The 26,873-nt window shown below is 34.3% G+C and overlaps 2 protein-coding genes across 4 annotated transcripts; both read right to left on the reverse strand.

Moving 5' to 3' along the window:
- Positions 1–620: 620 nt before the first annotated feature.
- Positions 621–3,809, reverse strand: LOC116115165 (protein NLP4). Of its 2 annotated transcripts, none has more exons than XM_031401335.1 (4): positions 3,551–3,809; positions 3,394–3,461; positions 3,202–3,296; positions 621–1,175 (listed from the first exon to the last, which is right to left on the reverse strand). In XM_031401335.1, exons 1-4 carry the CDS (start codon positions 3,666–3,668, stop codon positions 623–625), a joined length of 834 nt encoding a protein of 277 aa, XP_031257195.1. In that variant the 5' UTR covers positions 3,669–3,809; the 3' UTR covers positions 621–622. The 2 variants fall into 2 exon arrangements, with proteins under 2 accessions (XP_031257195.1, XP_031257188.1); XM_031401328.1 differs by lacking the exons at positions 3,202–3,296; positions 3,394–3,461; positions 3,551–3,809 and adding exons at positions 1,951–2,045; positions 2,143–2,210; positions 2,300–2,549.
- A 2,016-nt stretch (positions 3,810–5,825) lies between these two features.
- LOC116114534 (callose synthase 7) lies at positions 5,826–26,518 on the reverse strand. Of its 2 annotated transcripts, XM_031400683.1 has the most exons (42): positions 25,938–26,518; positions 25,103–25,203; positions 24,421–24,533; positions 24,251–24,338; positions 24,038–24,148; positions 23,798–23,950; positions 21,919–22,005; positions 21,629–21,720; positions 21,370–21,493; positions 19,467–19,604; positions 19,302–19,378; positions 19,123–19,210; positions 18,747–18,869; positions 18,541–18,658; positions 17,971–18,302; positions 17,811–17,863; positions 17,621–17,681; positions 16,910–16,991; positions 16,776–16,825; positions 16,586–16,672; positions 16,319–16,420; positions 15,662–15,756; positions 15,487–15,568; positions 15,035–15,198; positions 14,767–14,890; positions 14,568–14,671; positions 14,345–14,450; positions 14,105–14,256; positions 13,365–13,474; positions 13,159–13,278; positions 12,962–13,030; positions 12,639–12,822; positions 12,441–12,552; positions 10,703–10,825; positions 10,512–10,627; positions 10,245–10,328; positions 9,040–9,152; positions 8,285–8,514; positions 7,172–7,969; positions 7,027–7,077; positions 6,651–6,836; positions 5,826–6,254 (listed from the first exon to the last, which is right to left on the reverse strand). In XM_031400683.1, the coding sequence occupies exons 1-42, from the start codon at positions 26,134–26,136 to the stop codon at positions 5,985–5,987; spliced, it is 5,772 nt and encodes a 1,923-aa protein (XP_031256543.1). In that variant the 5' UTR covers positions 26,137–26,518; the 3' UTR covers positions 5,826–5,984. The 2 variants fall into 2 exon arrangements, with proteins under 2 accessions (XP_031256543.1, XP_031256550.1); XM_031400690.1 differs by lacking the exons at positions 21,919–22,005; positions 23,798–23,950; positions 24,038–24,148; ... (2 more) ...; positions 25,103–25,203; positions 25,938–26,518 and having other exon boundaries at positions 21,660–21,679.
- Positions 26,519–26,873: the final 355 nt, after the last annotated feature.

Below are 26,873 nucleotides of genomic sequence, written 5' to 3' on the forward strand. Positions count from 1 at the left end.
TATAACTCATACTCATAATTTACCTTTGAATCACCATTTTATGGGGGTATGAAAGAAAATGCTCATAGTATTGTATTTCTTATCAATTTGAAATTTCAATATCCAAGAATCGAGTGACGAAGAGAAACATGCACAAAATAGGGTGTTTTTTCATTGTTGTTACTCCACTAGATATAAAGTGATGAGAACTGGTGTCCCTTATGTGCGAGATCCACCAGAGCACGAACAAAGTGGGTTGAGTCCATGCATGGACAATCGGATTTCTTGTCAAATCTAATCCACTTTTGACTGTTTTTTCATTTTCTGCAGAACATCTAAGCTGACTTTCTCTACCCTATGGTTAGGAAGTAGCCAAAAACATTATACCACTTACAAAATGAAAATGTAACTACTGGTGGATGTAGAATCTCTCTGCCAAATTCAGCATCCCCATGAATACATGCTAACTACCATAAAGATATGCGTTAAACATTCCAGCCAATATGCAATTGATTTTTAGATATGATAACATCGCGGATATTGCACATTTAGGCAGCAGTATGAGCTCTGAATACAGCAATCTAGTATTATCCACACGGCCTCACCTTCAATAGTTAAGGATCTTTTGCATGCAGAGTAAAATTTAGGATGACTCAAATACCCACTCTTTAGGCAATGCAGATCCAAATACTCGAAGAAGCAGCAATCTCTCTTTCCTGCCTAGCTTCTTTACACAGTACTTCTTTTGGAGACCAAGTTTAAGTGCTTCTTTTCCTTCCTCAACACTTCTCTTTCTAATAGCTGTCAGCAGACCTGACCCTTGAGGATCAATGTCTGTCACCTTTTTCACATTTTCAGATATCTTATTACCCACTATTGAAGTGGCACTGCCATCTGCTTTCTCTTCAGATTGATTCTTGTCAACTTCATCAGTTTCCGCTTCCTCTACATTAGTGCTCCCATTAACATCCGAACTGCTGCTACCCCACCACTTATATGTAGCAGTAGATAAGCCATCTGATGGAAATCCATATTTAAATTCATCTGGAGCCATAGTTCCTTTTGTCAAGCTTGCATTAAGCAGAACCTGCGGCTGCCCAACTACAGTGTTCTTGCTTCCTTGTTGCTGCGGCAAATTTGTAGGTGATGAGACACCATGCAATTTGGACATATTATTGTTTTGGGGTTGCATAGCGCTGCATTCACAAAGAGAGTGAGCAAATTTTTCAGGCTGCAACTTTCACATTGTCACAAATATGTAAAGACACGAATGTTGGCATAAAGTGCATGAGATGATAAGAAGACACTACACAATGTATCAACTTTTTGAACAAGAATTAACAAGACTGCATTGATAACTAAAGCAAGGGCAAGAGTAAACAAAAAGTATACAAGAAAGCCACAAAGATCAGTAAAACAAAAGCAGATACTTGTTAACTTAAAAAAGTAAAAAAAGAAAAGAAAAATATGTTTTGAGCAGCAGATATAATGAGAAAAAAGAATTTCCCCTTCATTACAGCGTCTTTGTCACACTATGAGCACTGTATCTTGCCCTATAAGTGTGCTTGTTCTAAAATATATGCTTATGCGAAAGCACTTCATAGACATTCAAAGATATGAGGAGACAATGACTCTTACAATGAAACTTAAACTGGATAATATGCTAATAAGTAAAGGTCACAGCCCTAATAATTCTCCAAAATCGTCATTCCAACTTGCTTGTTTTGATTGGAAAGTCAACCATACATCAGTTTAAAAACACATAATGTTGTTCATTTCATCTCTTACAACCTGATATCAGCTACATATTTCTCTCACTAGCTGTTCTGTCAGCATACGTGAAAGTAAGAAAAAAAAACAAAAAAAAAAAAAAAACTTTGAAACAAAATTAATTTCCTTTTTCATCCATAATATCTCCAAGATTTTACAAATGATTAGTAACTGTCATCCAAACAAATTGTTAAACCATACCTTTGCCTAGCAAGCTTTGAAAGCTCAGCAATTTGTTTGTATTTTTCTCTAGCAGCATACTTTTTGATTTCTTCAATGCTCTTGCCACATAAAAACTACACCACGATTCACAAACAATCTCGTGAAAATAAATATCACATAATCCATTGAAATTACTAATTACACTGAAGAAGTAGAAGCCAGGAGGTATACCTTGCGATAGGGCCACCGATCAAGGCCGTTCTCGCGGCAAATTTTCTTGAGAACACTCACGCAAACACCTACCACAAGGCAGGCTCAAAGATTAACATAATCTTGATATAAATTTAAAATAAAAAGAAACATTTGTACGAAAAAGAAAAAAAGTTACCGAGATGAGTAGCGGCGTCGGAGAGAGGCAGAGAGAAATAGTTAGCAACGTCATCGAACGAGAGAGATTGAGTTGAGTTTGAGCCTAACTTTGAAGTATTTTGTAGTGAATTCATCATATACTTTTTTTTTTTTTTTTTTAATTAAACAAATAATAACACAGATTTGGAAACGAAACGAAACGAAACGATTTTAGATCTCTCTGTCTTTAAAGTTGTTTCGCTCACAGTGCTGACCCAGATCCAAACCCGAAAACTTTTAAAAGGGTTTAGACTCTATTTTGGACGTCCCCTGATTTTGTTTTATTATAAATACCCCCTATAGTTATGAAATTATACAGCATCTACCCGGTAAAGTATCACTTATCTTCATTATATTTGCTTAATTATGGTTTAGTGTTTGTTATGTGATTAATTTGATTGTTGAATAAATAAAGGAATTTGAAACTTGATTTATGTTGGTATTGACTGAAATATGAGGTAATTAAGCCAAATTTTTTTGCAATCTTACATGATTTGGCTGTGACTTTCCGAGGTTTCCAACTCAAATTGTAGTGAAATCTCTAAACCAAGTCATGTATTCCGAAATCTTACACATTTGACTGAAAAAAACAGAGATTCACCTAACGTAGTTCAATTGAATTGAAATAACCTCATAGATATTAAAAGATAAACACAAGATAGAAATATAATTTTTAAAAAAATTTAATTCACAACCTAATCCTAACTTCTTAGAGTCACACACACACACACACACATATATATATATATTTTTCTTTTTCTTTTTTTTTCTTTTTTTTTTTTTTTTTTTTTTNACAAAATTAATTTCCTTTTTCATCCATAATATCTCCAAGATTTTACAAATGATTAGTAACTGTCATCCAAACAAATTGTTAAACCATACCTTTGCCTAGCAAGCTTTGAAAGCTCGGCAATTTGTTTGTATTTTTCTCTAGCAGCATACTTTTTGATTTCTTCAATGCTCTTGCCACATAAAAACTACACCACGATTCACAAACAATCTCGTGAAAATAAATATCACATAATCCATTGAAATTACTAATTACACTGAAGAAGTAGAAGCCAGGAGGTATACCTTGCGATAGGGCCACCGATCAAGGCCGTTCTCGCGGCAAATTTTCTTGAGAACACTCACGCAAACACCTACCACAAGGCAGGCTCAAAGATTAACATAATCTTGATATAAATTTAAAATAAAAAGAAACATTTGTACGAAAAAGAAAAAAAGTTACCGAGATGAGTAGCGGCGTCGGAGAGAGGCAGAGAGAAATAGTTAGCAACGTCATCGAACGAGAGAGATTGAGTTGAGTTTGAGCCTAACTTTGAAGTATTTTGTAGTGAATTCATCATATACTTTTTTTTTTTTTTTTTTAATTAAACAAATAATAACACAGATTTGGAAACGAAACGAAACGAAACGATTTTAGATCTCTCTGTCTTTAAAGTTGTTTCGCTCACAGTGCTGACCCAGATCCAAACCCGAAAACTTTTAAAAGGGTTTAGACTCTATTTTGGACGTCCCCTGATTTTGTTTTATTATAAATACCCCCTATAGTTATGAAATTATACAGCATCTCCCCGGTAAAGTATCACTTATCTTCATTATATTTGCTTAATTATGCTTTAGTGTTTGTTATGTGATTAATTTGATTGTTGAATAAAAAAAGGAATTTGAAACTTGATTTATGTTGGTATTGACTGAAATATGAGGTAATTAAGCCAAAATTTTTTGCAATCTTACATGATTTGGCTGTGACTTTCCGAGGTTTCCAACTCAAATTGTAGTGAAATCTCTGAACCAAGTCATGTATTCCGAAATCTTACACATTTGACTGAAAAAGACAGAGATTCACCTAACGTAGTTCAATTGAATTGAAATAACCACATAGATATTTAAAAGATAAACACAAGATAGATATATATTTTTCAAAAAATTTAATTCACAACCTAACCCTAACTTCTCAGAGTCATATATATATCTATATATATATATATTTTTTTCCTTTTGTTATTAGTATTTTAGTACTAGGAGTAAACGACATATTCGCACCCAAGGTTTGGCAAAATCCTAAGTTGGTACCTCAAGTTTTATTTATTCCAGATTCCCACCCTTAAGGTAACGGAAAATGGTTAAATATAACGGCTCAAGGGTAAATTGGTCATTTCGCAGAGGAGGCGCACATTAGCAGATTGTCGCCCCTAACAAAGCTCCAGTGCACGTTAGTCAACATCACTGTCGACGTTTTTCGCCCTTTTCCTACGATTCTTCCACCCAAAATCACCCTAATCACCACCATTCGAACCCTCATCCTCCCCTCAACAAAACCGTACCCTTCACAACCCCTCATCACTCGCTGATCGCCAACCACGACAGCCGCTATATGCAACTAGTTTTCGTCGGTCTCCACCAGCGAATGACCACTAAACGATTGCTAGGGACATAGGGGTTTTGTAGATTTGGAGATGTTGGTTGCAGTGGTGATGTCCAATTGCATTTTCGTCGTCGGAATCGACCGAAATTTAGCGAAGAACGACGAAAACCTAAGCTTGACGACGCTAGCGATTGGAGGGTCCAATGAGTCGAGAACCAGAGGGGTTTTAGACGACGGATGATGGGGAAGGTGATGGAGGTGACCAGGGGGTTCGTTGCCATCAGAAACAGCCTAAATCTTATGAAAACAGAGACGGTGCGCAATCACTGAGGGTGTAATTGAAGTAATTTCAAAATAAAATGGTTACTTTTATAATTTTAGTAATTTAGGGGTTAAAACTAATTTATTAATTTAGGGTTAAGGGCATTATGGTAATTGCACCCTCATTACCCTAAAAATTGTTAACAGTGTTATTTTAAGGATGGAAATCTAGAATAAATGAAACTTGAGGTACCAACTTAGGATTTCGTCAAACCTTGGGTGGGAATATGTCGTTTAATCTAGTACTAGAATTTAAAAGAGAAAAGACAATGGGTGTCATTTTTGAGAGGTTATTCAAAAAAGTGTTAAAAAAATGCAGAAACCAGATTGAACCGGTTTTCGGTTATCCAAAAAACTGATTCAATTTCATATATTGATTACCAGTTTAAAGAATTTATAAAACCGGTTTTCACTTTAAAATTAAAAAACCCTAATTTTTCAAGTCTATTTCTCTTTACTTTTCACCCTTTCCTCATTTCTCTTTTTTTTTTTTTTTTTTTTTTTATACACAAGCGAAGATTTACAATTTAGTGTGAGATTCATCAAATAAGGTAGGTAGCATATTCATATGAAAATCGAAAACAAAATTAAACAAAATCATAAATAAGTTAAAGGGAAAACCGGTTCTAAACCGATTTTCCTTTTAATCGATTGAAAAAACAGGTTCGGTTCAAAAAGCAGTTAACCAGTTTGGTTAACCCGTTATGGACACCCCTAGAACTTATTCCCTCACACTCCTCTAATGATTTATACGCGGCCTGCCTTTCGAAATTTCATACACATAATAATGTATTTTCAAGGACTTCAAGAGACATAATAATAATTTGTTTAACTTTATAAATAAGTAATAAATTTCCTTGCCAAAATCACCATACTTGATGTATCTTTCCTAAAGATTTAATTACAACATGGCTACCCAACATACAAATGAAGATTGAGAAAAAAAATGAACGAGAAATACTATGAACTTTATTTAGATTCTGTCTGGTCTTTCTTTATCTGGTCTTTCCTCTGCTGGCTTGTCTTTCCTCCCAGCAAGAATCATAGAAATCTGGAGACCTCTACTAAATGCTTGATTGAAGAGCAGGCGAGTTTGAAACTCTGATACAAACGGGAACCACGACAAAATGGCGATAGGGGTGAAGATTACCAGTCCCATTATGTACTCGTATGCTCGAGCTAGCTCTTTTACTGATTCCCATAATGCTAACCGCTTAAACAAAGGCCTGCACACTTGCCCAATCTTCAAAGGCCAAACAAAGGAAAATATGGTTTAGTAACTTCTCCACAGCTTGTGAGCTTAAGAAATAGAAACAACAAAGATATAAAACAATTGCTTTAAAATTTTTAATCTAGTTTCCAACATAGAAAAATTCAAATTTCAGAATCAATCAGAAAACCAGGAGGAAACAGAATATTTCAGCAGGAATACAGAAGTAATTCAGGAGAAGAAAGTTTAGGATCTGTTGCATCACTTATCAACTTTTTTTTTTTTAATCACACGCACATAGGACTGCAACATGTTGCTTGATTTAGAACATTTGGAGTAAGGCACGCTAAATTGGAACAATATCTCAGTTACAAGATAATCATAATTATTTGGCATATACTGGCAAAATCATTTGAAGTTCAAACTTACCAGAAGAAGGGCCCACCCTGAGGGCAAGAAAGCAAGCAAGCAAGCAAATAAATCTGATATGGTGAGCCCACATACTACAAATAAGACAGTCATGACTGACACGAAACCAAGGAATAGAAGCGCCTTGAGGATCCTGAACATCAGCTGGAAGTCGGTACTAAATTTCCGTCTACCCATTGATACCATCTAATAGTAAGAAAAAGCCAGAAAACTGCAAATGAGCATGTATGCTTATCCAACAAAGGGTTAAATACATTATAAGTACGAACAAACTGCTTTCTAGAACACTTTTAATAAATTTGATAGTTAGTTTAAACAATTTCTTCAACATACTATGAACTAGGATTCCTTCAGCACTGTGTGATTCATTGCATACCTTTAAAACTAAAAGCGCAGACAGCAGAACTATCCAAGAGAGTCCATAGACCTACAAAGAATCAAAGTAAAGATATATAGCAAAGTGGTGTAATAAACCTAATAGACCTATAAGGAACCATATCACTGAAATAAAGAAACTGTACCAGCAAACTCTTGCTGTGATGAGCTATATCAAGGTGGTAGACAATTCCATATTGGTAGATGAAGAAGCGAAATACAAGGATGATCTCAAAAATTCGTCCCCTAATGTTTGTGTGTTTGAGGTGTTCTTGTTCTCCATCCCACCACGATTCCCAACTTTTATCAGTTTGGATCCCAATACCACCGCGATTTCCCATCCACCTCTTCCAGTCTGTCCAATCATCTACTGTTTTTTGCCAATCAAAACCAGATGGATTGAACACAGAGGGAGCAAACAACCAGGAGCCAACCAGGAACCAGATAGAGAAAGTGATAAACAAGTAAAGATTCGAACTGCGATATGAATTCCCATAAACTTCATACAAGACCAACAATATAACCAACTCCAGTCCCTTCACAAAGTGACTCCGAGAATACAATCTATAGTTTTCAGCGAACTTTGCATGAAAAACAACAAAGCCACGCCCAGTAGCTCGATATTTAGCACCTCCATGCAAGATTGTTCTGCCAAAATAATGTGCTTTTGTTCCAAGCTGGAATGTAAAGAATACAGAAGCTAGCTGCAACTGCATGATGATAAAATCACCCAGAGCAGTGCGAAACCCTTTTTCCAGGCCAATCTCCATAACCATTGGAAGCACCAGTAACAAACCAAGTTGAAAGACAGTTGGGGCAGCCAGAGCTTCTTCAAGGGCCTTGGTGTGATTTATGCTTGGACTCTCAAGAATATTTCTTTCCAATCCACTCATAACCATGTATATACGTCCATATAAGAATACATACACGGTTAGCACGGTAACCTGAGAAGAAATCATATCCAAATTAAAATGAGCTCTAAACATAGATTCCAACTTTTCAGAGTTTAGCAATATTGCTTAGGAAAACATAGCTCAATGAACAAAGACAGGCCTGGAGCCAGTTGATATCTATCTGTATACCCTTTCTGAAAATGACTTAAGTATATTTAATTACTTTGGATCATATGTTTTATGATCTTTGTTGTTCAAAGAAAATAGCCTCAGAAACTCAACAAGCAGAGTAGGTCTATGAATCATAACACTTCTAGCATAGCTAAAAGACATAAAAAATAGCAAAACTAGAGTAGTTAAACATACCATGCTACTAAAATAAAATCCAACTGTTGTAAAATAGAATGAAAGCATTCTATAGAAGTCAAACCGGCGTCCAAGCCGATAAACATCACGACTCAGTGTCTGCTCTCCATTTCCATTTGCGACCTTTGCCTCAAATGATGATATCTGATTCATTCCCACGTCACGCCCCTTGCCTACTTGGATATATTCATGATGTGTTACACGTCCCCCACGCAAAGTTGAATTGTAACCTGAATATTTCAACACAATTAGCGATTATACTACACCAATAAGTTAGTGTATTCAGTAGGGGTGTTCAAAAGCGGTTAACCGAACCGGTTAACCGCTTTTCTAAACTGAAACCGAACTGGTTAACCGTTTAAAAAAAGCGGTTAACCAGTTTTGAACCGGTTTTCCCTTTTTTTTATAAAACTTTTTTTTTTAATTTTGTCCTAAATTTAATTGTAAATATAGACAATACATTGGGAACTAAGAAAAAAAAAAATTTGGGTTGGGATTTTAGATTGAGTGAATTAGAGATTTATTTTAGTTTGGGTTATTATTTATTTATTTAATATACAATATATATATATATATATGAAAAACCGGTTTAGAAAACCGGTTTTCGGTTAACAGTTTCTAATTTCTTCCGAACCGAAAATTCGGTTTTTTGAATTTTTCGAACCGTAATTGAACCGTTTTTTGGTTCGGTTAGCGGTTCCGTTCGGTTTTTGCATTTTTTTGAACACCCCTAGTATTCAGCTGAAGTAGATTACCTGCAAATATATCCTCACTTAAGTTGATTGTCTTTGAAGCTTTGCTAATGCCACCCCTTGTTATGTGGAAGATTCGATCAAATATATCAGGATGACCATAATGAAAGCGTACCCTGGAAAGTTACAATGGAGAACTTAATAGAAACTCAAATGATCATAGATAGAAATAAATCAGCTCATACCAATTATGTCAGCTCATTTAACTATCGGATTCAAATATGTGCAAAGAGAGAAGACAGTCGTCAACAACAAAGTAACACAAATAGAAAATTTTCCACCAAACAAATTTCTTAACATAATCAGAAAGTTTGTTTCAAGTATATAATTAACTTGATGAATAATTCTGAGCATTTGCTTAGATATGTTACCGCATACAATTGGGTAATCAAATTATGCAAGATCTGCCTACATGGCTTTGGTAGTTGCCTAACGGTTAGAAAATTGCCCTTTTAGGGTTAGAAGTATTGTTGAAAAATTTTAGAGTCACAAGAAGATGTTGAGTGTTATCTAGTTAAAAATTAAATGTTGTAGTGTAGAATTGGAGAGACAGGTTACTGGAATTTTTTCCTGCACCTAAGTTAAGAGTTTCAACAGTGAACACAATGTAGAAATGTTTGTTATCATATAATTAGGCTTACACGTGCTTATCTTTTGGTAGATAGATCTCTTCAGCTTCTATGCTCATCCATTCTTTCCTTTTGTGTCCTTTTTTGTGCCTCACATTTATTTGTTTACTAATCATAGGACAGTACAGTAAAAAAACTAATTTTGATTCTCAAAAATCAGGTAGCTACTTAATATATTTGTAGCAATGTGATATTTTGCGTTCCATATCTTTAAATGTTTAACTAATTGAAATTGCAATTTGGGCATTTAGCTATTGGTATAAGAGGAATTTACTCTTACAGTATAGTTTCACTATATGTCCTGTTCAGGTTGACCAAATGAGCATGGAATGCGGAAAATAGTTCCCTTATGTCTCTTAATGTCTTCCACGAAAAGGACAACAAAACAAAACAAAAAAATTTGAAGCTTGCTTTACCAGAGCAAATATTGTTTATATTAGGAAAACAATTATTCTATTCCTCTCGATCAACAGAAAAAAAAAAAAGAATTGCCAATATAAAAATAAAATGTAAATATTAAAACTGAATTACATGTAAGGTTAAAAAAAATGCACTATTTTATGATGAATCTAGGTTTACCTCAAAGGATTTGCCAAAATTCGCTGGCCAATAGTGACAAAACTAGTCTCTTGATTTGACATGAACCAAGCGAGTGATGAAACACTGTATATAAGGAAAGAAATGCATACGTAAATATAATTGCCACTACTTTGGGCAATAATTTTTTTCCTATGCTGATTTGGTTGAGAAAAGCAACAATACTCGGTTGAGAAAAGCAACAATACTCATCAAGGTCAAATTCAAATTATATATGTGTGTGTGCATGTGTGTGTGTTTTCAGCTGACCTTCCAGTAAAAATATGCTCCCTTAGACCCAATATTGTAGGATCTCGCCGACTAGAAGAATCCAAGAATTCCTTCAACACATTTCTCATTTTAAAAGCCTCCTCAAAGTAATTATCCTGAAAAGTAAAGGAGAACACATGAAATTACTTTTTAAATACTATTCATAAGAAGGCAGAGAGAATGGAAGTTACCTGATTCATGTCTATTGTCTGTAGGGCTTCTCCACGAGTAAAAATGATGGCATGATTTTGATTTTCAGGTTTTCCTTCACCGATTTCTGTTGGAGGTCCTGGAAGCTTAATCCGATATATCTCCTATTAAAGGAGTAAACAGAGGATGTTAAACACGATTTTGTCATAAGAGATGCAAAAACATAGTATATTCCGAAATTGCCATTGACCATCAAAAATTGACAATTTTTTTCGATTGTCTTTTATACAATCTTGTAAAAGACCCAGATCTGTGTCTCTCCACTGAGAAGGAAAACTTCTTCCTAGTGGCATTTCCATGTCAATGTGAATAAAGCAGAATATCAAAGAAAACATCCGTAACATCGCATACTCAAATCAATAAATGAGCCTCTGACCCAAAAAATTGGTTGGCTACATGAAGACCAGCAGCATAGCCACTGGCAAACTCCACTCAATATAAAACTTCCCTGACTGAGGATTTATTCCTTTTTCTTTCCAATATGCAAGACTATAAGCTTCTTCCAAAAGTATGAAATTATGCTTTATATTGCTATTATGGTACTCTGGTTTTGGCCGGTCCTAAGTCACTCAGATTTTCTTTCTTGGTATATCAAATTTTGAATGAGGGAAAGAACAGAAAATATTTGATTATTGTATATCAATTTCGTCTTCTGTGTTATATCATATGTAATATCAATAACAACACTCCTTTCTCACTCTCCACAACTCTCCTGGCTTGTTTCCAATTCAAGTGTCCTATTTTTATGAATTCACAAAACAAAACAAAAGTATAGGGGCACATAGCATAGGAACAAGTAGCAAGTGTTAGAGAGGGCGTGTTAGTAAGTATTATTANACTCCACTCAATATAAAACTTCCCTGACTGAGGATTTATTCCTTTTTCTTTCCAATATGCAAGACTATAAGCTTCTTCCAAAAGTATGAAATTATGCTTTATATTGCTATTATGGTACTCTGGTTTTGGCCGGTCCTAAGTCACTCAGATTTTCTTTCTTGGTATATCAAATTTTGAATCAGGGAAAGAACAGAAAATATTTGATTATTGTATATCAATTTCATCTTCTGTGTTATCATATGTAATATTAATAACAACACTCCTTTCTCACTCTCCACAACTCTCCTGGCTTGTTTCCAATTCAAGTGTCCTATTTTTATGAATTCACAAAACAAAACAAAAGTATAGGGGCACATAGCATAGGAACAAGTAGCAAGTGTTAGAGAGAGCGTGTTAGTAAGTATTATTAGGCATCTCTCATATCGAAATTATCAAATGTGTAAATGGATGTTCAACATAAAAAATATATGAAAATATTATAAAATAGCTGGCTATCTTGGTGATGATAGAATTTCTACTTTTAACTCCATATCTTAAACTAAATATATGAAAAGATAATAATATAGCATGGATCATGCATAAGAAAGACATGACAAACTCCTATGAACTGGACAAGCAATGATCTTAATTGAATTTTCCAATTAAATTTAAGAATCAAGAAAAAAAATGTTTCATCTGCTTTGTTGTGATGAAGAAATCAGCTAACACGACATAACTGGATAATTTTGGAAGGACATATCGCTTAAAAGAAAATGGGACATGTCCAACCCTGAGTGAAGTTCAAAATAATTATATTTGCATTTGAAAATATGTTCGCTATAAGTTCAGAAAATAAATTTGGAAGCATATTAATTCTGCATCAAACCAATAACTATTCCATACCTCATCAAACTTATCACCTCCCTTCAAAAGAACAGAGTAATAAAACTTCTGAGATTTTCCATTCACAGTCTCCTCCCTTTCATCTATGTAAGCAACACGCAAGGACGGATACCTGACAGGGTGTACTTCATTAAGACGCCATCTACATTTTAGTTTACATGATGAACTATTACAGTGCATCAGACAATCCCAACTTACGTTAACATGAGATTCAAAATGTTACTATAACAACTCCGATCTCTTGGATCATCAACAGATTTTTTTTGAGCTCCATAGACCTGACAAGAAACAACATAAGTGAACTTCATATCTGCCAGAGCTTGTGCAAAAGCCTTCTCATCATCCCCACTTGATTCAAAGGTCCGATAGCCACCAGGAATTTCTGCCAGGAAATCAGTGACTGGTATATTAGTAACTAAATTTCACTTGTCATGGAAAAACATTTGAGAGATATTAAAATGAAACACAGTAAGATGTTTATGTAAAATTGAAATTTAATATCTGTGACAGAAACTACAAACCACTCTCTTCTGCCGTCTCCAGGAAGCATTGCAATTCTATAGCCCGTTTGTAGTACATCATCCCTCTCACTGTTAGTAACACAGGCTTTTATGTTTAGATATATATATATATTTACTATATATATATATATATATATAGCTCAAGTAAAGATATACATAAAGCTAGTACAATATGGCAACTAAAATCTGCATTATACCTGTTCTTGAGAGGGTCTGCCCTCTGTAAGATACCCAATGACGAGTTAAATCCATCTTCATTTCCTTAGAATAATTCAGTTTCGGATCATCGATACGATGCTTGAAATTGGCCCATTCATCTAATATGCAAACAGAAAGCTATTCAGCAAATTCTTACCAATTGAATCCATAAATAGCATACCGCAGTTCTGGATCATAAACTCACCTGGATATATTTTCTGCAGGTAAAACAAAATTGATATTCCATCCTCATTTTCCTTATTAAGTTCTTCAACAGAATATAGCACATCTTCTTTATAATATGGTGTCAAAACACTATATCATGAACCAGAAAAGAAATTTACGTTAAGCTAAAGTACAAACAGTCTTCCATTATTTAAATATAATAAATCAGAATATAACAGCATACAAAACTTTCATCCACTGGAAAGTTTGCAAAAGGAAGCAAATTCTTATAGAAGTTCTATCCTATTAAGAAAGAACACGATCAATCATTTAGGTCCGATAAATTGCAGCAACTAGTTACTAATGATGGCTGGTTTACCTTCATTTTATTGGTTAGGATATGAAAGGATATGTGTTAACGATGACAAAGAGTAACAAAGTAGATTCAGTGTCCACAATAGCAAAAACAATATAACTCTTAAGATGACAAAAGCAGACAACTAGGCATGGTAAATATATGACTATCTAATTATTAAAGATATGAAGCTAGTCTACCTATATATAAGTTTGATTGATGACCCCTTCCCAGTCGGCTCAATAAAGAAATGTGAAGAATCTTGAAATTCCTTGGAGATAGAGGCCCATAGAGAGTCAATTTACCATTATTAAATCTTAGTCAATCTTAATAATTAAGGTAAATTTTGTTTGTTAGAATAAGGAGAAGATGAAGAAGTGATTTCCTCTTCCCTCTTAGCAATCTACAATGAGTCAATTACTGACCTAAAGGAGAGCATGTCACGAACTTTTGGAGCACTTGGCATATTCATAAACAACGAGTTTGCAAAGAAAGTGATACGGCGGCGAGCATCCAAATTTGTTGGCACATTTATTGCAGATTCTTTGACTGTCAAAAGCAAACAGAGCCTAACAACCTACAAAAAATTTACAATGGTATAAGAACAAAAGATCGCAATATGGTTTACATGATAATTGAAAAAAATAAGTTATAGCCAAAAGTACCTTCTCCTTCCACGATTGGTTCTGTGTAAGGTAAATATTTATCTTTTCAAATCTCTGCTCTTTCTTTTCATATTCTGAATGCTGCACATGAACTCTTTCAAGGATTCTAAAGGAAGAAAAGGGAAAGCCATGGCATATATCAGTCACAAAGGCTGATCTGTGGTAACAGGTGAAAGAAAAAAAAGTTTGCATCTCTAAAAAGTTTGTATTTCTCAGCACTCACTCATTGCCGTTAACCATAATATCCTGCGTGATAATTTCAATAATATCCTGAAGAACATTAATTATCTGAGACTTGTAGATGTCAGCATTTTCATTTTCAGATTGCTGTCACCAAATCGATTAGAGTAATCAGACCAAAAAACATTGGATGATTGCTGAGGAAAATTAAAAACTAAAAAAGATGAAGGAAAAAGAATTACCAAGACTTTGAGAAATTTTTCCAATTTGTCACTGAGTGAAGGCATCCCGCTCATGCGAAATTCATTCAAGAACCTAAGCTGCTGTATAGAAGTGTCTACTTCATTACAAATCTGCCTCACAATCCTGTTTCATAAATGGGAAAGTAAAAGCAATTATGATTCGAAAAAATAAGTTACTCCTTTTGTCCACAAATATTATAAATAGAGGGAAGGCTTTTAAGATTATTTGTGCAATTTCAAGCTGGTAATATGCAGGATTCAGCCTTACAGTCTATCAGCTTCATCTTCCAGAAGGCCATATATTATATCCCTTAGTGTCTCATAACATTCAATAACTGCTGAATACATATAATCATCATTCTTTATTTTCTTAAATAAATCAGCATCCTCCTTCCCTTTGAAATCCTTCGCCATGTCTAATGCAATAGGAATCTGGCATAAGTTAAAAACAAGATAAGAAGTTAGAAATTGGGATTAAAAAAAAAAAAAACATGAGATGGGGAATTTAAGGACTCTTTGTGCTTCCATTTGAGTTTATATTGACACAGGGAAGAGAACATTATTTTTGTCACTGTCTTTGATTTGTCGCCTTTCCGATTGACATACTTACCTCAATCTCTTCTTCAATACATTTAAAATATTTCTCATCAAAAGTAAAAAAATAAGAAAACTATATTGTGTAATATAGTTTAAACATGAGATATCATTCGAAGAATTTACCTTGCTAGCAAGCAGAAAAGGTGGCCACTGGACAACAGAGATTTTGCTTGAGGAATACGGCACAAGTAGCAAGTCCCTTTCCCTTGAAAATAAGAAATCAATGAAGACATTCAAAAATTATTAAATGATGCATTTGAAGAAAAGCAAATTTCTTTAGACAAGGAGCAGTCCTAACTCATTGCTGAGCAGATCCTCTTTTCGCATGCTTTCTATGAATTCATTCCACACCTGAGAAAAATTAGCAATATTCTTCCGATGTATCGCCTCATCCTGCCATGGTGAAAAGCATTTACTTTAGCCAAAAACAAAGAAGAAAGGCTAAGGACAATGTCCATATAGATTGACCCAATATACCAGGATTCATATTGCGTGTAGAATAAAGAGTGAAATAGAACTATAAATAAAAGTATCCTCTGTTGGCGAATACCAAGGGTGGATACAGTTTAGATTTCTAACCTTAATGCTAGAGAATTGTGAAAGATAGAGAGGTGGATTTCAATGACTAACATTTTCTGCCATTAGTACCAGACATCATGTTGCTTTTTGGCAAGCACTCGTGACTAACAAATGAGTTTTTTATTTTCTTTGTTCTCCATTTTCTTGATTTCCTGTTGTTCTTTGAAATTTATTTCTTTCCTGTTTTTTCTTTCTCATTATTTGCTTATTTTCCTTTTTTTCTATATTTTTTTAAACCTAAGTTGAGGGTCATACTCAGTACTAAATGTCCCATCAACGTATCCAGCAGACTGAATGCAAAGTGAAATCAACTGAAATTCCAGACAGATGAGCACAATACACAAATATTTGAGAGATTAATAAAAATCAGCACTACCGTGTATTTTCTCTTATCTTCTTTTGATGATGGCACAAGACGATCACAGAAAGCTAAAGGCACAGCTTCAAATCTTGACCGCAACATTCCAAGTGTTCGTATCTGAGAAGTGCAATTGTTTAAATAATCATGAGAAATCCCAGTATAATCGAAGACTATGAAAGACAACTGAAGTTCACATATGGTTTTCATTGGATCACCATATATTAAACAGCACTGGTTGTTTTAGGATTAACAAGTTTCTCTGTGGCAACATTAGTCACTAACCTCACCCAAATGGCTTAATGCTCCATGGATTCCACCAAAAAGAGTGGAAAATATGGAATACCATATTTGAGCATCCATAAAATAAACCTATATGCACAAGTGGAGCAAAGTTATAAGTGCAACAAACTACATATGATATAAAGGCATAAAAAATTAGCAATTTTTAAATGTTCATTTATCCTCCACTTACCAGGATGATAGGAGTCCATATTGCAATAACAACTCCAATATTATGGGTTGCTGCAGCAAAGTCAGAATGTAACTTCAGCCAAACATAAAAAAGAAAGTGGAAACAGTTAAACAGAATTACAAAAAGAAGATTACCATTCGGAAAGAACTCATGCCACTCGTAATTAACAACATGCACGTCCATAATCAACTTCGTGGGTCCAACAAGTGGCAGTATCTATCAACAGAATAAGTAAACTATTACTTACGAATTGTCCTGAGTTTGAATTGTTTTCATATATTGGAACACGTATAAGCACAAAATTAGATAGAATGTTCTTCCTGATCAAAGATATAGCTGCTGCACAAATTCAGCATAACAGTATATATAGCTGTTGATTAGGCAAGGAAGACAATTTTTGTTTTGTAGGAGATACTAGGAAATGTAATGTATAACCCTCATTGCTACTACATGCCTCAGTCTTCACCTATTAAAGATAAACACTTGAGCGAGGCCTTGAATAAATACAGTTAAAGTCATCCTAACTAATATGGCATGTTAGCTAAAATTGAGAGATGCCTTGAATGGATACAGTTACAGTCATTCTAGCTTGTATTTCTTTGTCTGGCTGCCATTCTATATTGCATGGACACATATAAATCTGGTCAGCGACCATGTATCTGTATGTATATACGCACAATGTATCATATTGCATGTATATAACAAACATATCATATTTTTATAAATGTGCAATAACTTTTCTTTATGTATCTTGAAAAAGTCCTATAACCAACATTCATGATTCAACCAATTTCAATTCACACGAGTATTTGATTAAAAAAACTCAGGAAAAAAAAAATAATCACCTCCACATAATAGCTGAATGCTAGCTTGCTGATTAGCAGCATGATCCAAAATAATGTATACCTGGGGATACAAAAATAAATTATGTTAATGGACTTCCAAATCATGGCAGTATTTTGGCACTAGATCTCAAATCCCCCCTTATGAAAATGGGGTAAAGAATGATAACCAAGAGCATCCCTTTTAACTTACTTTAGAAGTGAGAATATGCTCTCATGCAAGCCTCTTCCTACATAGAGTTTCGGCTGAATATACCAGAAGCACACTCAGTCAATTTACTAAAGTAAAATATCAGCAATGTCAAGAAGAAAACAAATAAACATCAGAAAAAATCCACTCTGCATATTCTTGCCTGAGCCCACCACATAAAAAGTGTGACGATACGCCAGTTTGAACGCTCCATAGTTCTCCGCAAAAATGGAAGGAAAAACACTATGACAGCCAATATGTTGGGTAGCAAATAAATTGCCACAGCATAATTATAAAATGATTGGCTCCGCCAATTCCCAGCCCAGTTGCTGAAAAGTTTCACAAGTCCAGTTGGATTCAGCACAGAACTGGCATAACCGATTGGCAGAACCACAGCCCACACAGTTGCTACAGCAAATTTCAGAATATACCGCAGGATCTGGGTGAATTTCAAGCTCCTCCAGGCATTGAAACTAAGAATTATGTCCAGGGCAGCTGTACAAAAGTTCCTTGAGAAGTAAGAATGCAAAGCAAAGGCTATCTAATCTACAACATGCTGTTGGAACAGGATATTATGTCTGCATAACTACAACTCGTTGAAGCTTAAAAATTGCTGAAAGCAATGCTATCATATCATATGGCTGAACTCATTTTTTGTGTATGATTACAAGCAAGGCAAATTACTAAACAAATAATACGGAAAAAGAAATTCTTTATCATAGATCACTAGTACCTTGCAGAAAATTAAGAAAAGCTTGAGTAATGAAAATGCTCGTCACCCTTCTGAACACATCCTCTTCAAAAAAAGCAACTAGAGATCCAGAAGGACTCCATGCAACAATTACCATAGCCTGAAAACCACAAAAATTACACATGCAAGTTAGATAATCCAAAAATTGTTAAAAGTTGCAAAGGATCATTCTCAAACAGTAAGGCAACCTGGAAAGCCATTGTAAAGAATATCCACATTCGGTCGAAACTTCTATAAAGGTGCCAAAATGTGCGGGCTTCAACAAAATTGGTTTTAGGCTTGCTCTTTCCAGTTGGGACCTGGTTAGTTCTCTGCTAAAAAGCATGTAAACTTCAACTCAATCAATCTGTGATTATGCTTATCTCTGAATCATGGAACTATAAGAAAATTTCTTTAAAAGATATGATGCTCAGAAAGCATTAATGGACAAAATTTACGCCATAAGATACCACAATACAATGAGCATATCAGTAAAAGATTTAAAATATAGAAACACACTAAATGAATTGAGCAATAAAATATTAGAATATCTATTAAAAGAAAAAGGAAAAGAGAAAGATATACCTCGTTTGCAGTTAATATCTGATCTGAATTCACAAAAAAGTCCACTTTGAGGTCCATTGGCCACTTTAGCTTAAAACACCTTTTAGACCTGAAAAGTTTATTTTTTGGGTGGAGGGTAAGGTGTTTCAGCTAATAATCATCTGAGTACATTAACAGAAGTTATTGTTCAGAGTACTCACCAAAAATACTCGTTTAGATCATCATAATTTCTCCATCTTGAATGGCTTGCCTTGCCCATTTTATTTCTCTTAGCTTCCTTTTTCACCAAACATAATCAACGTATTATGAGGAAGTTGTAAGCATGGGAGCAGATAATATTAGAAGTATAATCAAGTATTAACTACCTTGCGCAAGACCTGGTAGATAGGGGTTATAACCTTCCGCAAAAACGCTTCATCATCAGGTGCAGCATCTCCGTGGTACGTGTCTCCGCTGACAGAGTGCACATTGCCAAACAGCACTCCATAAACTTCATTTGCCATCTTACACAATGAAGAACAAGAAGAGCATTAATTTAGTTATACGTAAGCTGTAAGACATTGGAGAAAGGAAAATAAAATCTAGTTTTTTTTTTTTTCTTTTCTCCCTAGGAAACAAAAAAAAAATGTTATAGGGAAAATAAAAATCAGAAGAGCCATAAAGTAAAAAATACAAATTTTTTTTGGTTAAAGTTAGAGAACACATACATATCAACAAGCCATAAAATAGAAAATATTCTGACTACAAGAGAGCTATTAATTGTCAAATCAATTGTAGGTTTTCCAAGAAAACTGATGCAGAATCTTTTGTGGACAAGGAAAAAGAACAGCAGAAGTTATATGTCAACTCCAAGAAGTATACAGTTTTCTCCATATGAAATAAATGGTTGGTAATTAGCAACACGTAACCGAACAAAAGGAATTATCTCCACTATGTCTTAATCTAAATGCAAAACAATCAACGACGCAAATGCTACCTATTACAGTAGTTAAAAAAATTAAATTAAATTAAAAACCTCTGAAAATTTTCATATCAGATGTTGACACTTCTTTACTGCTATTACGCTGCCATCTATCGTAAATGTTGTTTTTACTCTAGATTCCACTGTTCTACCTTGTGTGTAGGCATTTTTCTCATTTTGCTTACATATTCCTGACTTCTGAAGCACCAATATGTTTTGCACAGAATTAAACCTCACAAGATTTATTACTTACTACAAACAAATAAGATAGATTGCTCCATGTCAATTTAAGCTTCACCAAATCTATGCATTATGGTTTTTGTTGTCATCTAAAAATAAAATTAAACATAAGTTTACAGAAAGCTATAAGTTACTGCAAGAAAAATTCACAATAAATAAATCAGAGTTACATTTGTTTCATTAACAATATCAGAGTACAAGTACATGGTAGTGCATGTGGGCTGTATTCTCATGTCAATAGATTGTTTATGCTGATATTTTCAGGAATTACACCTACACAATATGCTTATTACTAGAAGGAAAATTGCAAGACAAACGTTATGAGGTGATTCTAGCTGCCCAATTTCCAGTGAGAACAGGGCAGTCACTACAGTTTCTCTATCTGGTAAGAAACAGACAATTTCATCATATAGGCTAACAGAAGAATACATATGGCTGAACCAGCAGTCCATGATGACGAAACAATACCCAACAAATCTACCTAGGCAGGAGCAAAACAGAAAACTAATAACAGCATCTCAATTCCATCACACTGGAGCGGGTCAAACATGCCAGCATATTACAGTTTTCTTTTTATAAGAAACATAACAGAACCTATCCTCTTCTTTCAATGAAATTTTAAAACTGATACACTCATGACTAATGGCTATATATTCCTAAATTTTGTGGACAGTTTGTTCACTTTTTTGCCATTATTTTTTCAATCAATGATATTGTCATTGTTTCTTCTCAAAAAATGACTAACTACTTATATTTGTATTTCCAGAACATTGCCAAGAATCATGAGATTGAATTGGGAGATAAGCTAAGGTAAGACCAGTCCAAGGACACATGATAAAAATAAACAACAATAACTAGGAAACAACCTTGATATTCAGATAAGTAAAAATTCACCATTGCACAATAACAAAAAATTCTCCTTTCAAGAATTAATATCGTAAGACATATGATGAATATTATTAAAAAAAAAAAAAAAAAAATAGAATAACGTATAACAAAAAATAGCACCATCCGGCAAACATAGAATTCTCAAATCACCAATAGTTCTTCAAAGACGGTAAACGTACATTATGGAAGATGTAGCAAAGGCATTCTGGCATAAACCGAATATTTGAAGCTTCACCCCATATAAGAAGATATAGTCCAATGTAGATAAGATGTATTTGCTGTCTGTCAGAACCTACAGGAATCCTGCAAAGTGAAAATAATCCAGTGGCTCAATGTAAAACTAAGTTCAATTTGTATACAAACTATGACATAATTTCCAATACAATTAATACTCTAAGGTTTAAGCTCATAAAACCAGAAAGCATCAAGAACACTTACCTAATATTCGATTCACAACGCAAATACTTACACCATGATATGTAATTCTTGAAAGTTTTGTCCTTCAACTTCTCTACAGTGCCACTACTCATCTGTGATAAGCTTTTTATCAGTCTTCAACATATGATGAACTATGAATCTAATTTTTTCTTTTCTTTTCCTTTATTTTTTTATATATAGGAAAGGAAAAATTGTATTGACATAAGATTATAACAAAGGCAGTCATAAACCAAATTGGCAAACTATAAGATATCAAAAAGCATAAAGCAGACCACTTAAAGAATATTTACCACAAAATTATCACTTTTCTTGTTCCGTACATCCATATTTGCAAGAAGCAGTATTAGGTGCTCCCTCTGGTTTGCTACATTTCCTTTCTTCAATTCCACAAAGATTAGAGAATAGAATGTCATCAGATAAAGTGATACGTTCCCAATCAGAGATTCATTTGATAGATAAATAATTAGTATAATCATCCTTAAACCGAATGAACATTAACAAAGCCAGTCTCAACGGTTAAAATATTGGAGATACAAGCCTTGCATGCATGAAGTGACTTGATTATTAAATGGCTTTTGTTATGAATAGAAATGGTAGAACAGAGATTTTTTTGGCTTTAAAAAAATGATATTAAACATAATCACAACGCATTTTTCCTAAAATACCTTGTGGCCACAGAAGATAATAGGGAACTGGTCTTTAGAATTCAAATGCAGAAGTGGATTTTGGACCACAAAATGACCTCAGAAACTTCAAGTCTTGTGGTATATTTTGGAAAAGAAAGAGGGAAATACATATCTATTAGATTGAGAAATGTTATTAAGGTGTATTTGCTGATTCATTGATTTGATTAAGAACATGTACGAGAGGGCTCTGGCTAATGACAAACTAGTAGGAGTATCAATGAGTTCCCATTACAGTTGATTAACAACCAAAGAACAAGTGCTTCTTTTTTTTTTCTATTCTGGATACTATTGTATTGCTATATGAAACATTAGATGGATGCTAAGAACAAGTTGGAGATATGGAAGGATACCCTACCCCAAATTATACCAGGCCCCAATGATGAGCGACATTTTATTCAAATACCTCATGTAATAACATTTGACTTAGCAGCTAGATTAGCGGAGTTTAAATAATATTAAAACATACTATAGGGGACATCAGCAAGGATATGGTGAATATTTAAGCCTAACAAGTATCCAAGCGTGATCTTATTAGGTGTCTTTGTCCAATTTCTATGAAGCCTGAAAGATTGAGAGGTATGCTAACCATATAACAAGAATATGCAGAATGAAATAGAGCAATGCAACTTGAGTATTATAAACCACAACTAGAGTAATTATAGAAAACCATAAATGTAAAATAAGGTAGATGAAATAGAAAATGCAAGTAGAGTATTATATTGAATGTCCACAAGGTTGGTGGAAAATTTTATAAACCACTCAAGGCCTGTTAAACTTTGTAGAATGTTTTGAGCAGTCAAGAAACAACCTAATCATAAATTGCATGTAGCCTAAGTCAAGATGTTAAGATAGACGTGTAAGAATAAAAATAGTACAAGATAACAGTATAATACATTTGTCACAAAGTAGAGTTAGCACCTATCAAGGGCAAGTAAAGGAATGTTGACATCCAACACTGACCATGAATCCTCCAATATGGAGGAGTGACTTGATTTCAATCCGTATATGGGAGAAAAGGGGAAAGGACAACCAAAAATTGGGAAGAGGTGCTGAAAAGAAAAGAAAAGAAACAAAACCAAAGTTTTTAAACAAGATAGTGAGATTATGACTCTAGTAGGACAAATACAGGGAGGATTTCATAAGAATTCATATAACTAACCCTAATTGTTTTGGACTTGAGGCTTAGTGAGTTAAGTCACCATGGTGAGATCATCTCTATTGATAAATGATTGTACCTCTGTCCAGGTTTCTTGGTTAGAAGGGGGAGAGGGGTGGCAGAATTCTCATGATGACATTTGTCTAGAAGTATAAGCTGTTTTCCCCTTGTGACATTCGAATTTCATCAATTTTTCAAAATGATAGACTGAAATGCTATGCAGTGGATTGGGTGAGAGTTAGCTTACAAATAAATTACCAAAGCCTACGGCATGTGAGATGCAAGAAGAAAATAAAGGGAAAGGAAGGAATTCAGTGCATGATATACCTGAAACCCAAAATGTGAAGAAAGCCAATCAAGTATGTCAAAGACAGATATATCCTTCCCCCCAGATGAGGCATGAGGAACATTGGATGCTTCACGAACTCTGGACATGGGAAGGTTTTGCACATTACGCAGTGCACGAATTGCAGCTTTGATCTATATTTCCAGAGGGGAAAAAGTAATTATGATGAATTTTACTGAGCACAAGCAAAACCAAAATAACAAATACAGCAGAGATGCAACCTCAGGGAATTCCATGATTGTTGATCTAGCCCCCGTAGCATATAGTGGAAGAATGTTATAATGTTCATATTGTTCCCTTTTCCTCTTAACATCTTCAGCATACCTGTGGGTCTGTAATGATAAATCAATTGTGCATCCAACATTTCAGTACTCCCAGCTGCAACCACAAACGTAAAAAATTGTGCCATGATACTGATATTACACAAATCAAACCTGTTCATCAACTTTTGTAGCAGGTACAACAGTTTTTAACACATCATACAAAACTGTTGCAAACTGCAAAATCTTAGCCATCTCCTCCCTTCAACGGTAAGCACAAACCAAAAAGAATTAGTAAATGAATGCTAAATAGGGCATTTCAATAGTTCAAACTCGAGCCTTACGGTTTTTTTGTATGTGGGCCTTCTCTGATATTATCCTCATAGTATTTCTGATAATACAACAGGATTTCTTTTGGATCGTTTCTTGCAAGCTGAGGCCTTGTCTCTTCTTCTTCCTGTAACAAACAAACATTTAGGACATTCTAAATCATTCTTTAGGAATTCATGATATGCCATTGCATTGTAGTTTTGATATTGACGGAAACTAATAAGATGTATCAAAAACTATTAACCAGTCAAATCATGAAGCACAAACTTAGACAATGAATACGATAATCATCAATAGTAGAGAAATGCTAGAACAAACCGAAGGCATTATGAAGTTATTATTATTGTCCAATTCATTTTGTAAACCAGTCTTCCAGATACCTCATTAAACCCTATATTTCAATTTTTGGAGAACCAAAATAAAATTACAACTTAATGCTATAACTCTCTATACATTCTTTCTCTCTTTTAATGATACTACTTACTTACCAAAATTAATTAATTAATTAATTAAATTTCAACAATAAATAATAGTGGTCTAATTTGAAGAAGATCATATTTATTACTGAAGAATATTAAGAATCATTTAGAGAAAACTGAGAAAGGAGAAATAACATGAATTCCCCAAAACAAAGAATGTCATTCAACAAAGAAAGAAGAAGCAATCATAAAGACCAATAATAATTTCTAGGACTACCTTCTCAAGTCTATGCAACAGATAGGTCTTAAACTGTCGGACACCACGGCCACTAGATGTTGGATCCATCCTATGTGCCTTCTCAAATGCATGGAAGCGACCTGGAAGAATGATATGGTATTAAGGTCACCTTAAAATAAATTATCCATCATACAAGAATGCTTAAAGTACCTTTGCCATAGAAAATTTATAGCTATATAAAGCTTTAGTATAAAAACTTAACCTAAAGGCGTGAGCCAAATTACCGCCAAAAAAGAAATTAATGTCTTCTGCAGAAAAGCAATAGTCAGAGTAACAAAAACATTCCGAACATTTGTTTATTTCTGGAAACTATAAATTTCCGTTGTGCTTTCAACTTCTCCAACTACAATTGCAACTCACATCCGTCACAAATCATAGTGCCGAAGCACCTATCTTTTACTCAAACAATACACACTTGTCACTGCTAACAAGAAGAGGAAACAGCCAGGGGTATCTACAAAGCTAATGTATTACAATACTCTCTTTGGTTATTATTATTATTTGACAAGTTGTAGTTATGGAAAATACAGGAATTACATTTTCTTTTTTCTTTTTACTGTGTAACATAAGAAACTAGGAACTTTGCGTTAATATAATGAAGAGCTAAGAAAATACAACTTTGGATAGGTGTTCAAAAAATAACGAAACAACCTGTAAGTTTACATTACCAAGGGAAATGCAATTTAGATTTGGTAACGTGTAAAGTGACATTATAATAGTAATCATTCAACATAAAACAGAAACAAAATGTGAATGAATTGTAACTAAAACAATCGCAATTTAACAAATAAGGAGAGAAAAATATGAAACTAACAGAGATAAGCGACTCTAGGGTTATCCTCTTCAATTTCATTAGCCACACGAAGAATTGGAGCAATGACGGCCAAGGACGAAGGCACCAGCTCACTGTCCATAGCCGAGCTGTCTTCGTTCTGCCAATCGAACATCATGGTCTGAGCTCGACCTATCCCCCTGGACTGCGACCGCTGTGGGACCGCACTGGTACTAGCCATGGCGGCTTGCCGTTAAACCACTCAGAATAAGCAGAAATTAGGGAAACTACTCTTCTGAAAAAGTTGTTGTTGATGTGGTGGTCGTAGGTAGTGTTTGTGCGTGGTTTTTTGTGAAGAGTGAACATCGTATTTTGGGTATTTGTATAAAGAAAGAGAAAGAGAGATACTTTGGATGGGGAGTGGGGCAAAGTGGTTGCTCTTAGAGGAAGAAAAGAATGAATGGGAAAGAAAATTGAAATTAGTGCTTTTGCTTTTGAAGATGTTTTTGTTTTTTGTTTGATAAACAAAGGAAACGAAGAGATAAGAACTCTGCTTTTGATGAAGAAGCTTTTCCCATGGTGAACAGAATAGACTTTTGGTTTGTAGTGGAAGCTGAGATCGGAACTTTTAAAGGAACAACTGTTTCCTGGTATTAGGTTCCCTCTACTTCTCCCTCAACAAACATAAACGGCTAACTTATTACTACAGCAACTAAAATTTGAAAATTCAACGTATTAAAAAGATATTCTTCTTTAATTGAATAATTACTGCTGTCAGACGTCAGTACGTTATTCTTAAAGTATGACTGACATGCGCTTCAACCTCAAGTAAGGTATATGAAAATGAAACCATCTGTCAATAAATGAAAGTTGAATTCAGTTTTTATCATTAAATAAATAAATTAAATTAAATTTATTTTGTATTAATTTGGCTGGTATTAACAAAAATGTTAACTATTTATCTCTGTAATATCATTT

The sequence above is a fragment of the Pistacia vera genome, unplaced genomic scaffold (assembly GCF_008641045.1).
Source record: "Pistacia vera cultivar Batoury unplaced genomic scaffold, PisVer_v2 Contig122, whole genome shotgun sequence".
NCBI classification, from domain to species: domain Eukaryota; kingdom Viridiplantae; phylum Streptophyta; class Magnoliopsida; order Sapindales; family Anacardiaceae; genus Pistacia; species Pistacia vera.